At 51.8% G+C, this 14046-nt stretch overlaps 2 protein-coding genes across 5 annotated transcripts in view; both read left to right on the forward strand.

Moving 5' to 3' along the window:
• Positions 1-3396, forward strand: part of LOC128943994 (S-adenosyl-L-methionine-dependent tRNA 4-demethylwyosine synthase TYW1-like) — a 105053-nt gene extending 101657 nt beyond the window's left edge. For all 3 annotated transcript variants that reach the window (XM_054287049.1, XM_054287050.1, XM_054287047.1), the window contains exon 17: positions 2402-3396. In XM_054287049.1, the coding sequence (XP_054143024.1) occupies positions 2402-2623 (222 nt within the window). In that variant the 3' untranslated portion in view covers positions 2624-3396. The remainder of the gene's footprint in view (positions 1-2401) is intronic.
• Positions 1-14046, forward strand: part of LOC128943996 (septin-4-like) — a 208906-nt gene that overhangs the window by 131441 nt on the left and 63419 nt on the right. The window lies entirely within an intron of this gene.

The following is a 14046-nucleotide window of genomic DNA, read 5'->3' on the forward strand; positions in this document are numbered from 1 at the left end:
CAAGAGAAATGAGCCTTGTGCCCCTTGATTGAAGCCAGGGCTGGTTCCCAGTGCTGTGATTGTGCAGTGTCCCCTCCTGGCTCCAGCCCCGCAGGGACACGCTGTAATTCCATGGGCAGGGATGGAGGAGCAGCAGCCACGGCTGAGTGCAGGATTTCAGGGGTGTCAGCAGTTTTCCCAACCAAAAAAGCTTTTAGCTCTTAGGCACAAAGTCAAGTGCCATTTGAAATGCACAGCCATCAAGTTTGGGGGGGAAAAAATCCACAATAACCAAGGAGCCGCTTTGTTTTCCCTCTTTTTTTGGATGAAATGCGTAATAAGCTCTTAGCTGAGATAAATCCTAATTGAGGCTTCAGCCAAAGCTGGGGCTAAATGGGCAGAGCAGGTCTGGGAGACAAATGCAGCTCCAGCTTGTCAACGAGAGCCATTCTTCACATGGAAAGAGGATTTGTGTCATTAAAGCTCTTCATCTCTCCCGTTTCCAACCACAGCCCTCCTGCCCAAACCCATCCCAAATCCATCCCAAATCCATCCCAAACCCATCCCAAATCCATCCCAAATCCATCCCAAACCCATCCCAATCCCTTGGCACGTGCCTCTGGTGCTGCTCCTGGGCCACAGTCCCACGCTGGGGTTGGGGTGACCTTGGCAAGGTCCCTCCTCAAGGGGTACCTGGGCATGGCCACAGATCCACCCTGTCCTGCAGAGCTCCCCACACCAAGGGCTCTCCCATGGAGGTGTCAAGGGCAGGAGGCTGGGAAGGCTCTGGGGGGCATTTTAGGAGCCTCCCTCCTGGAAAGTGGGGCAGGATCTGGTGCTCTGAAGGCTCCAGCAAAGCATCCAACAGTGCAGCCCTCATGGAGATACCACAGGGTCCTGGGATGGGTTGGAGGGACCTCAAAGTCCACCCAGTGCCACCCCTGCCATGGCAGGGACATGTTCCACTGTCCCGAGCTGCTCCAAGCCCCAGTGTCCAAAATCCACCAAAAATCATGGCAGAGAGAAGCTCAGAGGGGCTGGAATATGATTGAAACACTCAGGATGTTATGGAATCACAGAATCATGGAATTGTTTGGGCTTAAAGCCCATCCCATCCCACCCCTGCCATGACAGGGACACCTCCCACTGTCCCAGGCTGCTCCCAGCCCTGTCCAGCCTGGCCTTGGGCACTGCCAGGGATCCAGGGGCAGCCCCAGCTGCTTTGGGCACCCTGTGCCAGGGCCTGCCCACCCTGCCAGGGAACAATTCCTCATTCCCAATATCCCATCCATCCCTGCCCTCTGGCACTGGGAGCCATTCCCTGTGTCCTGTCCCTCCATCCCTGTCCCCAGTCCCTCTCCAGCTCTCCTGGAGCCCCTTCAGGCCCTGCCAGGGGCTCTGAGCTCTCCCTGGAGCTTCTCCTCTCCAGGTGAGCACCCCTGGGTGTCCCAGCCTGGCTCCAGAGCAGGGGGCTCTGCTGGGAGCAGCTCCTGGGCCTGCTCTGGGCTGCTCCAGCAGGATGAGGTTGTTCAGGGCTGAGAATTCCAGAGCTGGAGGCAGCTCTGCAGGGAGGTGTCACAAGGGCAGAGCAGAGGTGGAGAATCAGTTCCCAGCTGGCTCTGGGTGTTCATGCACCTGAGTCCCTCCTGTTTTCCTACTCTTGGAGTTTGGTTGTTCATTGTTGCCCCGAGATGTGCAGGATGTCTGTTTTGGCCCACATGTCTGAAGAACGAGTCTGGACTCTTCACTTTTTGGTCTTGAGGTTGTTGATTAAATCTTATCTAAAAAATTTTCTTTCTGCCCAGCCGAGATCTGCTCAGCACAGCAGCCACAGGCACTCTGTGTTGTCCTTTCATACTACAAACTGTGTATAACATATTTACACTTAATTCCCAACACCTATCACCTATGTTAGACAGTGCACTTCTATGCTAAACCAATCCCAAAGTGCCAACATCACTGCAGAAAATGGAGAACAAGAAGAAGAAGAAGAAAGACTGGAGACACCCAAGTTCCTCCATCTTGTCCCCAAAACCCCCATTCCAAAAATCCTAATATCTACATTTTCACCCTGTGATAATTTTATTATTACATTATTCAAACCTCTGTGACTTTCAGGTGCTCATACAAAGCTGGTAATTTGCTCCAAGGGTCATAATCAAATCCCCAGGTGCTCTGGGCTGTGTGCCAGGGTCTCTGAGCCCCCTGACAGGGTCTTTGGCAGCTCTGGACACCCGGAGGGATGCACTGAGTTCTGACATCCTACTCAAGCTGTATCCTACAGGAGCCTCTGGGTGGCTTTACTGCACCTCCCTGTGCTGCAGAATTAGAAAAACACCAGCTGGGGCTGCCAGTTATCCCAGCACAGCCTGGGCTTGGTGCTCTGGCTCTCCTGGCCCCGTGTCACTGTGCTGTGCTGCAGTTCCAGGTGGATGGCGAGTGGAGGACCTGGATTGACTACGGCCGCTTCCAGGAGCTGGTGCGGGAGCGCGAGCGCAGCGGCGGCACCAGGACCTTCACAGCAGCCGAGTACACGGCCAGGACTCCTCCCTGGGCCCTCTTTGGGGCCAAGGAGCGGGGATTCGACCCCCTGGATGTCAGATTCCAGAGGAAGAATAAGGCACGGGACGCCTCGGGGTGCTGAGGCTGGGCTCCCTCACCCTGGCCTTCCCAGGACTCCATTTCGGGCTGACACCATCTTGGATCCACCCACATGGATTATCCTGGTGTTTGGGAAGGGTCCAGCCTGGATTTAACCCTTCCCTCCTGTTTTTAGGGCTTCCTGGATGAAATATTGATAATGTTCTTCTCTCGAGATCAATCAGAACTGGTTCAGCTGCAGTGGGGGGGCAGTGCTGGGATCTCCTCAGTGGGGAATGTTTGGAGTGGGATGTGGGGCCAGAGGGGTCCTTGGGCTCCTCTGCAAGGAGAGCCTGGCACCAAAACATTCCACATCCCCATGGAAAAATGCCAGGGGATTTCAGCCCCACAGGGTTGGATCAGGGCCACAGCCAGACCTGGATGCAAAAGCTGATCCCTGCTGGGAGCATCATTTTAGGGATTTGTTCAGGTTCAGTGTGTTTCACACACTGGTGCCATTTCCTGTAAAAACCCCATTCCCAAGGAGCCAAACCTTGGGAATGGTGCACCAGCACCCCCATGGACACCATCTGCAGCTTCTGATACCTCTCCAAGTGTCTTTGAACCTCATGGCTTTGGGAAGGAGGTTTAGGAGCAGTGTTATCCCACTCCCAGCAGCCCTAAACAGCAGCTCCAGTCCTCCAGAGCCCTGTGGGCTCCAGCTGGGTGTGCCCAGTGTGGCAGATGGAGCATCCCTGACCTGGAGATTCCATTGCTTTTTAAAGGCAGCCTCTTTTCTTAAGCTGTACAAAGAGTTTCTAAAGCAGAAGGAAAATAAAGGAGTTTTTCCTAGAGTGCCTCTGGTGTGGCTGCTGGGCAGGGTCTGGCAGGGAGGGTGGGAGGTTGATTGGAAGGAGATGAGAAGCACAAATGTTGTGTAAGAGCTCTTTCCTAACACATGTGGGGTGGAAGGGGGAATATTGGATGGGTCCCCAGGTTATGGATGGTGAGTGCCTTTCCTGAGTATGTTTTAAAAAAATCACAGAATCCTGGGATGGTTTGGGTTGAAGGAACCTTAAAGCCCACCCAGTGCCACCCCTGCCATGGCAGGGACACCTCCCACTGTCCCAGGTGCTCCCAGCCCTGTCCAGCCTGGCCTTGGGCACTGCCAGGGATGAGAGGTGGAGGGAGGGCCCTGGGCAGCCCCTGGCAGTGCTGAGCCCCCTTTCCATGGGGAGATTCCTGCTGCTGTCCCCCCTGAGCTGCCCTGGCCCAGCCTGAGGCCGTTCCCTCTGCTCCTGTCCCTGTTCCCTGGAGCACAGCCCGACCCCCCCGGCTGTGCCCTCCTGTCAGGAGCTGTGCAGAGCCACAAGGGCCCCCTGAGCCTCCTTTGCTCCAGGCTGAGCCCCTGCCCAGCTCCCTCAGCCCCTCCTGGGGCTCCAGGGCGTTCCCAGCTCCATTCCCTGCCTTGGACACAAACCTCCAGTTAACCCTGCACCATCAGCTGGAATTTTGGGGCTTGGTGTGTTTGGTGTCCACCAGGACCCACCACGTTCCCCTCAATGGATCCTGGCCCTTCAGCACCTCTTCCTCTTTCCTGAATTCCCTCCATCCCACTCCCTCCTCCCTGGCACGACCCTCCCAGTCCATCCCAGTTCCCTGCTGGCCCTGGGAGCCCTGGCAGCTGCAGGAGCTGCTCTGGGAGAGAGAGGAGCCCCAGAGCTGGAGGACCCTGGGGCTGCCAGGGAACCAGCTCGTGCTGTGAGGTGCCCCACAGCTCCCTGGCAGTGCCTTCCCTGGGAATCCAGGGGCTCCAAAGTTGTATTTGCCCTGTCCTTGGCATTGGTGCCCCCCAGGACACCCAGTCCCTGCTGTCCCTGTCACACAGGGTCCCACCCCACGAGGCTCAGCTGGGAGGCCTCTCCTGATCTTCCCTCTGCTCCCTCCATTCCTCTCCCTGGTGCTCCCCGTGCTCCCTCCATACATCTCCTGATCTCCCCTGTGTCCTCACACTCCTTCCTTCCTCCTTATCCTCTGTGTGTGCCTGCATTCCCTCCATCCTCTCCATGTCCCCACACTCCCCCCATGTCCCTGCATTCCCTCCATCCTCTCCATGTCCCCACACTCCCCCCATGTCCCCACATTCCCTCCATCCTCTCCCTGCTCTCCCCCCTGGCACTGGGCAGGGAGGGCCCTGCAGGGGACAGTGTGGGTGGCACAGGGGCAGTGCCACAGCATTCCCATGGCAGTTGGCACCTGCCATGTCCTGAAATGGGGCTTTCCCCTGCCCTGTGGGACAGCACAGCTCTGTGGGATGGAACCAGGCATGGCTCCATGTCCAGGATGTGTATTTGGTGCATCATAGGATTTCCTGGATGAGCATTCAGCATCACATCACCACGGAGGCTGGACCCATCACATCTTCCTTTTCAAGTAAAAAGCTGAGTCAATTCAGTTTTCTTACAAATATTCACAAGGATTGAAAGGATTCAAAGGGAATGAAGAAGAAATAACATATCATTAAAAAAATTTACCTAAAGTTTGCCCTAAACTATGAATTTGTTGCATTAATGACTTTCAGGTCGTGGTATCAGGCATGTTCCAAATCCTGTGATCCACACCCACCTGGGCCACACCTGGAGCTGCTCCCAGAGCAGCCAGGGCAGGATTTGCTCCTGCAGTTCCCCTGGGGTTGCCTCATGCTCAGGGTGGATCTTCCAGTGCCCAAATCCACCCAGGTGAGCTGGTGCTCACACTCAGTGCTTCCTGAGGCACAAGAGAACACAAGGTCCCAGATCAGACCCCTCTGGCTGTTTGGGGACACCCAGAACTGGGCACAGAGCTGTGGGACCCTGCTCTGGCTGTGCCAGGGAGGCTCTGCCCTGCTGGGAGCAGGGATCTGCTGCCCTCCACAGCACCTCCTGCCTCCCCTGGAACTGCTCCTGGTGCAGCTAAACGGGGCTGCAGGGCTGGGATTGCCCAGGGAATGGATGCACCCTGGGAAAAGTGACCTGAGTTCAGAGAGGGTTCTGTTCTGCCAAGGGCAGTGAGAGGTCCTGGCTGGGAGAATCTCTCTGGTGTCACAGTTCAGGACCAGCCCACACTCTCATGCTGCCCTAAGTGTATTCGACTCAATACCTGTAATTCCACCCCCTTTTCCACAGGCTTTGATCTGGATCATGGAGCTGCTGGGGTTCCCCATCCTCCTCCTGCCCCCAGCACTGCCCAGGCGTCACACACATCTTTTATGGAAAATCCTTTCCTTCGCATTTTTCCTCCTGAGAAGCTGGGAGGCCTCAGGAACAAAACGCAAACAATGATTATCTGCTGCTGTGGAATGCAACAGGTGCATCTGTGATTGGTCTCATGTGGTTGTTTCTAATTAATGGCCAATCACAGTCAGCTGGCTCGGACTCTCTGTCCCAGACACAAGCCTTTGCTATCATTCTTTCCTTTTCTATTCTTAGCCAGCCTTCTGATGAAACCTTTCTTCTATTCTTTTAGTATAGTTTTAATGTAATATATATCATAAAATAATAAATCAAACCTTCTGAAACATGGAGTCAACGTTCTCATCTCTTCCCTCATCCTCAGACCCCTGTGAGCACTGTCACACCCAGCACCCCCAAAGAGCTGCCCCCTGCCCAGGTTTGGGGGGTTTTCCCCAAAGCCAAGGCACAGAGCATGTCCTGGCTGCCCCTTCCTGCCAAGGGGCACCTGGTGCTTCAAACCCAGCCTGGAGACTCAGGAAGTTCCACCTGAGGGGCAAAATGGACAAAAATCATTTGAACCCCTTAAAGCCAGGGAGAATTGGAGGAGCCCTGAGGAGTCCTGCTCCAGTTCCCCCTTCCCTGGCACAGCCTGGAGCCTCCTGGCTGCTCCTGGGCTCTCCCAGCTGTGCTCCTGCAGGATCCTGACTCAGGGCTGACTCACCTGCCATGGGGGCTGCGCTTCAATTTTGCATGAGGATAAATATATTTGTTTCCAAAAAACCTCCAGCAGGAAAACATTCCCCCAAGCAGAGCATTGTCATCCATCAGCTCTGGCTTCATCTGGCTCCGCTCCTAAATCATTTATGATGTTGGAGCTGCTGCTGTGCCCTGAAGGGGAAGGAAGAAGAGATGGGAATTAATTGAAGGAAGGGCATCGTCCTCATTTTGTCACCTCCTCATTTTGTCACCTGCAAACTGAGGAGCTGCCAGGGGGAGGGACCCAACTCAGCCAGGACATTTCTGCTCCTTCACTGTGGGGAAGGGGAGGCAAAAAATCCCAGGAAATCTTGCTAAGGAAGCCCTGGCCCTGCTGGAGCTGAGCTGTGTAGGGGGAGACAGTATGAAGGTGGCATAGAATGTAATCTTATCCCCCCAAAGAGTTGCAGCTGAACCAGTTACCAAAGATTAGGAGCAGGCCTGATGTTAACAGGCCACAGCTGTAGCCAATAAGAACACTGGTGTAAAAGAGTGGATTGGTGGGAACTGGACTTAAATGGCCACTGCAAGGACTAGGAACAGTCAGTGCTTAGAGGAGATGCCTATGAGAAACATTAGAAGGTACAGAACTGAGGCTATGGAACCCTTGCACTATAATAATAATAGAACTCTAGATATATAAGACAACAGAGCTGTGCCAGGCTGGGAGCTCAGCAGTTCCCCTGCCCTGGGTCCCCTCCCTGGCCCAGCCCAGCAGTCGGAGCAGGGGCTGGAGTGGCTGGAGCTGCTGGCCCCGGGTCCAGCAGGGACATTGGGGAGGAGGGGACCCAGCCAGGGGCCAGTCCAGCTCCTCCAGGCCAGAGCTGCCCCCCTGAGAGCCGGGAGCAGCAGCAGGGAGGCCAAGGAGGGTGGGGGTGATTCCAGCCCCTGGAGTGCAGGGGATTTATGGCTCTCATCCACCCAGTGCCCAAGTCCAGAGGGGGCCCTGGAGCTGCTCCCAGGGAGAGCTCAGAGCCCCTGGCAGGGCCTAAAGGGGCTCCAGGAGAGCTGGAGAGGGACTGGGGACAGGGATGGAGGGACAGGACACAGGGAATGGCTCCCAGTGCCAGAGGGCAGGGCTGGATGGGATATTGGGAATGAGGAATTGTTCCCTGTGAGGGTGGGCAGGCCCTGGCACAGGGTGCCCAGAGCAGCTGTGGCTGCCCCTGGATCCCTGGCAGTGCCCAAGGCCAGGCTGGACAGGGCTGGGAGCAGCCTGGGACAGTGGGAGGTGTCCCTGCCATGGCAGGGGTGGCACTGGGTGGGCTTTGAGGTCCCTTCCAACCCATTCTGGGATTCCTTGCAGCTCAGTTCTGCCTCAAAGATGTATTTCCACCTTCTCCCCATCCCATTCCAGCACAGGCTCCAGGCCCTCTGGAGCTGCTGGGGAGGGTGGATGCCTCCCCTGGGCATGGGGACTCAGACATCCAGGAGCAGTGACTGGGGGCATCTTCTAATACAAATTTTTAAACCAAAAAAAAAAATCCCCATTGCTTCAGGACACATTGAAGTCAATGAGAAGGCTTGCAAGGAATTACTCCAGGAAAAAAAAAAAAACAAAAAAAGAACAAAGAAAAAACCCTAAACAAACAAAACAAACAAAAAAATAAACCCACCAAAGAAACTCCAACTAACCAAACAAAAAAAAAAAAACCAAACAAACCCAACCGAAAAACCAAACAAACAAATAAAACAAACCAAAGAAAATATTGAAAAAATTCAGAAACCAGCAACTACTTATAAAAAGGTGGTGAAATCCTGACAGGAGAAATGCTCTATCCTCTCCGTGTCTCTGCTGTTCCCATCACCGGGACTTTTAGGGATGCTGATAACAACATAATCCTCACCTCTGGGGTGCCATCTGGGAGATCAAGCACTGCTAAACTCCCTCTCTGTGCCCGGGGCTGGGCTCGGCTCAGCTGTGAAATCATCTCAGTGCTGAGCCCGTGTTGGTTGGCAAGCAGGGAGAGCATCAAAGGCAGCAATAATCAGCTGCTAAACCCCGGAGCAGCGCGGGTGCCTTTCTGGGAAAGCTGGAGCTCCTCTCACATCATCCTCATGGGCACCGGGCCATGCCCACCCGGGCTGGCACTGATCCCTCCGCAAGGGCTGAGCTGTGGAAATGGGGCCTGGATGGAGAGTTCTGCACTGGAATGGGCTCGGTGCAGCCTCTGCTGCATCCTGGCCATGGGGATCCTCAGCTCCGGAGTGTCCCTGAGGGGCTGGAGGAGTTCAGGGCAGGGAATGGAGCTGGGAGGGGTCTGGAGCCCCAGGAGGGGCTGAGGGAGCTGGGCAGGGGCTCAGCCTGGAGCAAAGGAGGCTCAGGGGGCCCTTGTGGCTCTGCACAGCTCCTGACAGGAGGGCACAGCCGGGGGGGTCGGGCTCTGTTGAGGGTTTTTTGCAGATTGAGGAGTTCTTGTTAGACAATGGCCACATTCAGCCATTGCACAATCCAGCCTGCTGGTACTAATGGACAATGGACACGTGCACAAATAATGCATAATGGACATATTCAGAAATGGGGTCGGTATATCCTTGAAAGAGATACAAGAAGAGTCATCAGGACTCAGCAGGTTTGTCAGCAAGCTTGGGAAAGTCAGAAAAAAGTAAATCATGGGTGGGCCAGACGACCCCAGCAAGACACGTGAAAAATTAGATGATCCAATCAGCATTCTAATTTAGACACATGAACAGCTGGGATTAACCATTCATGTATTAGCTAGAGACACGTGGACAGTAGAGATTTATTTTAAATATAGTCCTTTTAGGGATAATAAATTTGGCTTCACTGGATCATGTTGGTCATGGTGTGATGTCCCTGAACCTCCGCACCCCACAGGACTCAAACAGCCTCAGATCCTCCTCCCCTTGCCCTGCAGGGCACACCCAGGTGGGATTCAGGGGTTTGGGGCTCCCACCCTGCTCAGCCCCTCTGGACTGGGGCAGCTCCTCACACTCCTCCAGCCCAGCTCAACCATGCCATGGCTGAGAGCCAGAGCAGTGCAGATGGATTTGTTTGAGCCTGGAGGTTTCACCTGGACTTTTGTTTTGCTTGTTCCTTTCCCAGGCTCAGGCTGGGCAGGTAAAACCCCAATCCCCTTTGTGTCTTTCTGACTGACCCCACACCCTCCTGTGAGGCAGCAAGGGCTGCTCCTCCCTTGCTCAGCCTCAGCACTGATGGGTGATGGAACTGTCAGGAAAATAACCCACAAACACCAGAGGTTTGTGTCCAAAGAGGAGACAGAGGAGTCCTTTTACTGTATTCCAATAAAGGGAGAGGCCATGGGGCGTTCCCCTGAGATCTCTCCAACTTTTTTTGAGGATGCAGCCTCCTTTTTATTTCCCAATTTCCCAGCCACATTTCCCTTCTCTCTTTCCCCATTTCTGAGGTACTTGAGAGGTTCAGACTTCCCAAAACACTTGATACAAAAGATTACCTCCAATGTATAACCCTCCCTTTTAATTTTTAATTCTTATGGAATTTAGGGTTTTCTTCCCCATTGTTTCTTTCATCTTTCAATGTCTAATTTCATTTATCAGCAAACCTAAAGTTTATTTGTAAGAGCAAATCTCTTTTTCCATTCATCAATCAGTGGAATCCTTCCCATTGTTTCTTTTCTCTCCCAGTGCTGGTTTTATCTAGCACAGCTTGATTTTAAAGACAAATCCACTGTTCCTCTCAGAACTTTGGACAGACTTGTGCTCCTCAGGGAAAGGTGTTGCAGTAAGGTAGAAGAATGATAAAGAAAGGCCTCATAAAATCAGACCTGCTCTCCTAAAATCAGTGACTGGCCTTGTCAGGCCCTTTGCAAGTTCTCATGTGAAAGCAATCCTGGTGTGAGCAGTTAACACAACAATCTATTCCTGGGTAAAAAACAATCAACACCTGTATAAACTGGTTTTACACCTTAGATGGAAAAATGAAAACCATTTGTCGCAAACAACTTTCCCTGCATGTACACCCTGAGGGCTGGAGTGACCAATCAGTACAGAATAACAACTTGTTAGTGACCAATAAAGTAATTAACAAGAAATCTCCTGACCAATTGGAGTCACCCATGAGATCTGTAAAACTGTATAAAAATGAGTAAGGTGAATAAAGAAGGGGTTTTTTCCACCATGAAGGCAATGGAGTCTGTGTGATTGATTCCCACAGGAAGGCCCCAGCCCCGAGGCTGCCCCAGGAGCCTTTGGCCAGCACTGCCAGGGGTGCCAGGGTGGGTCTGGGCTCTGTGCAGGGCCAGGGGTGCCCAGGGTGAGCTCTGTGCAGGGCAGGGGTTGCATCCTCCTGGTCCTTCCAGCCCCAGAGGTTCTGTGACTCTGACTCCTCCAAGGAAACACCTGCAGCTCCTTTCTCAGCTGTGGGATGGCCCAAGGTGCTCATTAAACACCCCAGAGCAGAGCTCCTGCAATCAGAACTGTTTCCATCTCCACAAGCAGCTCCCAGCAGCGTTCTTCTCTCCTTTGCAGACTGAGACTCCAAACTTGAACCCAGGGAGGAGCAGCTCTGGAGGAATGTTGGCAGGAGTCACCTGCTCCACATCTCTAACAGGTTTCCAGCTCACACTGGCTGCTTCCTTTGGCTATTAGTGCAGAAATCACTTGAACTCTGAGTAGTGCTGAATAAACTCAGAAATATTCGTAGCAGAATCAGTGTGAGACAGAAGATGAGTGCTCACATTGTTTAGAGATTCGATATTATCTTTTATCAATAGGATTCAGGATTTTCTAGGCTGTTTGCAGACTTCACTCCTCCTTTGATAGCACAATGTGAGGTTTTGATGTTTCTTATCTCCCATCTAAAGCCTTCAAAGCCAGACAGAGGCCGGGGCTGTGCTGGCTTTGTGCTCCTTGTGTTCTGTTTTCCCTGAGCCTGGAGATCCCAAAGATCCTGCAGGGGCAGTGGCAGCTCCTCCCTCCCTGGGGAGGTGCAGGGGAAGGTCTGGCTCCAGGGACGCCTCAATCCCTGCAGGGTTTGTGACCTGGACAAGCCCCAGAGTGGCCCCACTGAGTGAGGATCGGGCTGGAGGCCTCCAGAACTGCCTGCCATCCCATAATAGCCAGGGGTTGTTCCATGTAAGAGCTGAGCTTTGCCCTGGCCATCACAAATGGTTCCCAGCCAGGCACTGGGGGATTCTGCTCCCTGTCCCATAACAGAGTCCCCAGTCCCTGCTGCAGCCAAGGCAAACCCGCTCTGCTCTCTGCCACCACAGCCCTGTCACAGACATCTTTTATGGAAAATCCTTTCCTTGGGATTTTTCCTCCTGAGAAGCTGGGAGGCCTCAGGAACAAAATGTAAACAATGATTATCTGCTGCTGTGGAATGCAACAGGTGCATCTGGGATTGGTCTCATGTGGTTGTTTCTAATTTATGGCCAATCACAGCCCAGCTGGCTCAGACTCTCTGTCCAAGCCACAAACCTTTGTTCTCATTCTTTCTTTTTCTACTCTTAGCCAGCCTTCTGATGAAATCCTTTCTTTTATTCTTTTGGTATAGTTTTAATATAATACATATCATAAAATAATAAATCAATCCTTCTGAAACATGGAGTCAGATCCTTGTCTCTTCCGTCATCCTGGGACCCCTGGGAACACCGTCACACTGTGTTCACACCCTCTTCCCCCTCCCCATTGTCTCTTCCCGTGGTTTTAGGATGGTTTTGGGGGTATCTGGTTTTTCCTTCAAGATCTTTAAGCTGTTATCCCAAATCCAGCTTTCCCCAAGGCCCTCTGTGCCCAATCAGCAAATATCACCCGATTCTGTGGGGATGAAGTCATTATGTCTCCCTCAGCAAAAACTGCTTCTCCTTTTTCCCCAGGGGGAGGAGAGGCCTTCCCTCAGGATTATGGGATTAAGCAGAGCTTTAAAAGAGAGATCTTGCTTTGTTGCTTAAAGAGCTTAATCTGAAATCCCCTCTGCAGTGAGTGGGGCTTTGCAAACGCTGAGTAAGGGATTGGAGCTGATCCCTGCCCTCCAGGCCTGGAGCTCCAGGTGGGATCAGCCCACCCTGGAGCACTCCTGGTGTCCTGCTTTCCTCCTGGATGTGCTCTGGGCACAGCTGGATGGGCTCTTCCTCTGGATCCCAGCCTTGGGTGGGAGTCACAGCACAGCCCTGGGATGAGCCCAAACATCCCTGATCCCTGGGATTTGCCACTGGATGTGGCTGAGCTGCTTGGAGGACACCTCCCCTGGGCCTCACCCACCTGGAGAAGCTCCAGCACTCCCAGGAGCTCTCCAGGGATGTTTTGGATGGAGATGCCCATGGCCAGACCCCACCCCACCGATGGCTTTCCCTGCTCCAGCCCTTCCACAGCCCCTGGGGCACAGCAGCCAAACATCCAACAACCCAAAAGGAAGGTGGAAAAGCACGTGGCTGCTGTGTGTACCTGCTATTTATATATATATTTATATTTATATTTATTTTTATTTCTATTATCTTTTATATGTATTAATATATATTAATAGTAATAAATACATATAATATATAAATATATTAAATATAATATATTTATATAAATATATTTATACATTTATTAATATATTATATATTGTATAATATTTATCAATATATTATAATTATATTTATATAACATAATATATATATTTATTATAATATTATATGTATTTATATATTTTGGTATATTTATATTATATTATATTATATTACATTATATTACATTATATATTTATTAATATAATATATATTATATAAATATAATAAATATATAATAGTAATAAATATATAAATATATTTATATGTATAATTTTTTGTTATAATTATTCTCTTTTATATATTTATATTTAATATCTATTTATCTATATTTCTATTATTATATATAATTATATTTATATATTTAAGTTTATATTCATATATTTATAGTTATTTTTATTTATCCTCCCTCCCAAGGCACGAGAGCTACAGAGGTGCTTGGAAAAGCTCTCTGAGTGCCCAGGCAGCAGAGGAGCTGCTGCTGGGATGAATCCATTCTGTCGCCTCAGCAGTAATTTGCCATGCTCTGCCTCTGAAATTTGTGTGCATTTCTGGCCCAGTGGAGAAACTCTGGCCATGTGCGCTCGTCCCACACTCCAGGGAATTACACCCAGAGCATCTCCTGATGGAAGGAAGGAGGGGGGGATGGCTTTGCCTCCTCCTTCCTCCCAGGCAGAGCCCAAATCCCAGCTGGAGCCCTCCTGGCATCCCTGGGCACAGCTGGGAATTCCTCAGCAGCTTTTAGACCCTTAAAAAGGGTCAGGGACAGAGCTGGGACATTCACAGTTCTCTGTCATCAACAGAAATTTGGGAGGCTCCACCAAGGGGCTGGAGAGCCCTTCCCAAGCTTTTCCTCCTGTTTGTGTTTGTCTTTTGTGCTCCCCAGGACTGCCATTTGTATCACAAAAAATGCAATTCTGGGGGACCTGGGGGAGTTTTCTGCTCTGCTGAGCCATCATTGGTGACCACAGAGCCACAGAGCCTCTCCTAAAGCTCCTCTCTTTCAGCCTCTGCCACGGGCAGGGACC

Source organism: Melozone crissalis, unplaced genomic scaffold (genome assembly GCF_028551555.1).
Source record: "Melozone crissalis strain CALT ecotype California unplaced genomic scaffold, PUWL_Pcris_2 ptg000057l_1, whole genome shotgun sequence".
Classification (NCBI taxonomy): domain Eukaryota; kingdom Metazoa; phylum Chordata; class Aves; order Passeriformes; family Passerellidae; genus Melozone; species Melozone crissalis.